Source organism: Anopheles aquasalis, chromosome 2, assembly GCF_943734665.1.
Source record: "Anopheles aquasalis chromosome 2, idAnoAquaMG_Q_19, whole genome shotgun sequence".
Taxonomy (NCBI): Eukaryota; Metazoa; Arthropoda; class Insecta; order Diptera; family Culicidae; genus Anopheles; species Anopheles aquasalis.
Window position 1 is genome coordinate 48,765,001 of NC_064877.1, and position 2,500 is coordinate 48,767,500.

At 55.8% G+C, this 2,500-nt stretch overlaps 1 protein-coding gene across 1 annotated transcript in view; it reads right to left on the minus strand.

Annotated features, from left to right (window-relative positions):
- Nucleotides 1-2,500, minus strand: part of LOC126572386 (ubiquitin carboxyl-terminal hydrolase puf) — a 17,019-nt gene that overhangs the window by 9,616 nt on the left and 4,903 nt on the right. Inside the window, exon 5 of the mRNA XM_050231639.1 lies at nt 1-2,500. This exon is cut by the window's left edge and continues 339 nt beyond it; it is cut by the window's right edge and continues 1,139 nt beyond it. Within this exon, the coding sequence (XP_050087596.1) occupies nt 1-2,500 (2,500 nt within the window).

A 2,500-nucleotide genomic window follows, 5' to 3' on the forward strand; every position in this document is an offset into this window, starting at 1 on the left:
GCACGTGGCACCAAGGTTGGTGAGCCCAACATAGCCACACTCGGAGCGCCCATCATCCTGCGGCCAATAATCCCACGGGTAGTGCGAATGTGGTCCCGCACGGTGCTGCTGCATGAGCTTACTATGCAGGAGCAGATAGTTTTTCGGTGCATTGTGGCACATTTCTACCAGCAGATCGTATGCGGCTGCCCGTGCATTGTGGCTCTTGCATTTCGGCTTTTCCCGATCCTCGGGCGATGGCAGCTCGAACAGACAACCGAACACGCTCAGCATAAACTCCTGGCCTGCGGGGCTGAACTTGAACGGAGGATCGAACTTCAGCAGATTTGCCATCAGATTGAGCAGCCCGAAGAGTCCATCGTCCGGGCTACCGTGGCGGCTTTCGAGATAATCGCGCTCCAGAATGCTCCGCGATACCTGCTGGCACATCGCATCCAGGCCGATCGCATTCATTTGCTGCATACCGTTACCGTCCTCCATCGCCATCATTACCGTGTTGTTTCCTCCCTTGACCGGTTGAGGCGACAGGGACTCAACCAACCGGCACAGCAACCAGAAGTAATCGCGACACGCAGGCCCGTACGGTTCTTTGCCCTCGTCACCCGAGGAAAACAGTGCCGCGTAGATACCGGAAACACCCGTTAGCGCACCAGCCGCCGTGCTCTGAGGCTTCATGTTTTCTGCCATCGGGAGGAGCGCTACCAGCTTCGACAGCAACGGCGCCATCAATTCGAACGACGTGTGCGAGTTGCCCAAACACAAACGATACAGGGCGGCGCATGCTTCCCGGCGCACCGCCGGTTCCGGATCATCGAGAATCAGCCGCTGTAGCCAGTGTGAGTTGGCATCGATTGTCCATAGGATGCGGTGCACTTCCGGGCAGGAGTGTGCGTAGCAAACGAGCAGATTCATCGCATAATGAATAACCTGCGGTCTACCGAACAGTCCCGTTTTGAAGAGATTTGGATTGAGCGGCAATGATTCCTCGTTCAGTATCGAAGCGATCCGTTCTAGCGTTGGCCGTACCTCAAGCAGATCGAGAGTGGCACGGTTAAGCGATGGAATTTTGATCGCCGCTCCATCTCCTACCATCCCATCTGCCCGTAGCTCTTCCATTCCGAGCAGACAAAGAATTCGGAGGAGCGAAGCCAAACAATCGTGTCGCCATTCGTTCAGCTCATCATCATCCGAACCATCAGCCCGCTTCTGCAACACACCGGACAGGAAGATCCGATACAGATGTGCTAAGCCACCGCAACGAATAAACTCGTCGCTCCACTCGATACTGTCGTGGGGTTCCATTTTCTTTGTATCCTCACTGCCGGCAGCTGCCGAGCCAGCTCTGGTGGAACTGGACTCTGTGCTTTCGGTGGTCTCGTCAACTTCACCCCGACGTTGTTCCTCTAGCTGAGCTGCTTGATGGTTACTGCTGCTGCTGCTGCTGCTCCTGCTGCTGCTATCACCATCTTTAGGCGCCACCGGTATATCCTGATCTGGATCTGATGGTTCCACTTTGGTAGCACCTTCCGCGACGACCGGTAGTTCGCTCTGCTTCACTTCGCTGATCGAAGGCGCAGGACAGGCGCCGATAGCCTGCGTCTGGGCCATTTTCAGTGACTTCGAGGTCGATATTTTGAGCTTTAGCTGACTTTTCACCGACAGTATCTTGGCACTTGTTCCTCCGCCACCCCCGCTGGTACTAGCCACACCAGCACCAATGGCACCGAAAGATGTGATCGGTTTTACGGCGCCAGCATTAGCTCCACCGGGGGCTCCACAGCACACACCCATGAACTTGGACTTGCACAAACTCTCGACAATATGCAGTGCGTACATGAACTTTTGCAAGTTGCGTGGATCCAGGATCTCCTCGATCGTGCAGCGTGGTGGAAGCGACATTGAAGCCGGAGGACCACTGGGTCCGTTCTCGCTCGAAGAACACTCGAAGGATAGGTTTTTGAGCGTGCTCAAAAAGGACGGACATGTCGGTAGCATAGCGAGAATGTCCCAAACGCGCCGGGACAGGAGTTGCGCCTTCGTGTTCAGCTGACAACGCTCACCGGATGTACTTATCTTCATATCACCGAGCGTTTGCATCAAACGGAACAGCTGTTCGAAGTAGGGCGGTTTAAGCAGCAGCAACGTCGGCAGGCAGTCCTTTTGCGGCGGTGGCAGCATTGATGGGTGCTCATTTTGCTCGCGGCGTCGCCCACTGCGCCCCCCGAGTGACACGTACACCATTTGGTTGTCCTTGAAGCCGACATCAGCCAAACTTCGCTCGTCGTACTCGGAGGTGATCTCCTGTCCCTGGGTTATGATCCGCAGGGGTCCATCATTCAACAGCAGTCCTAGTACTGGCGCCGGGCCGCCATTTGCGCCAGTGGTCGCCGGAGGGCATGGACTGTTGCCATCATTTCCGGCGTTCAGTGAGCTGTGCTTTTCCGTTAGTGTTTCCCACCATTTGGCAACCTCGGCTTTCAGATCGGCCACCAGATCACTC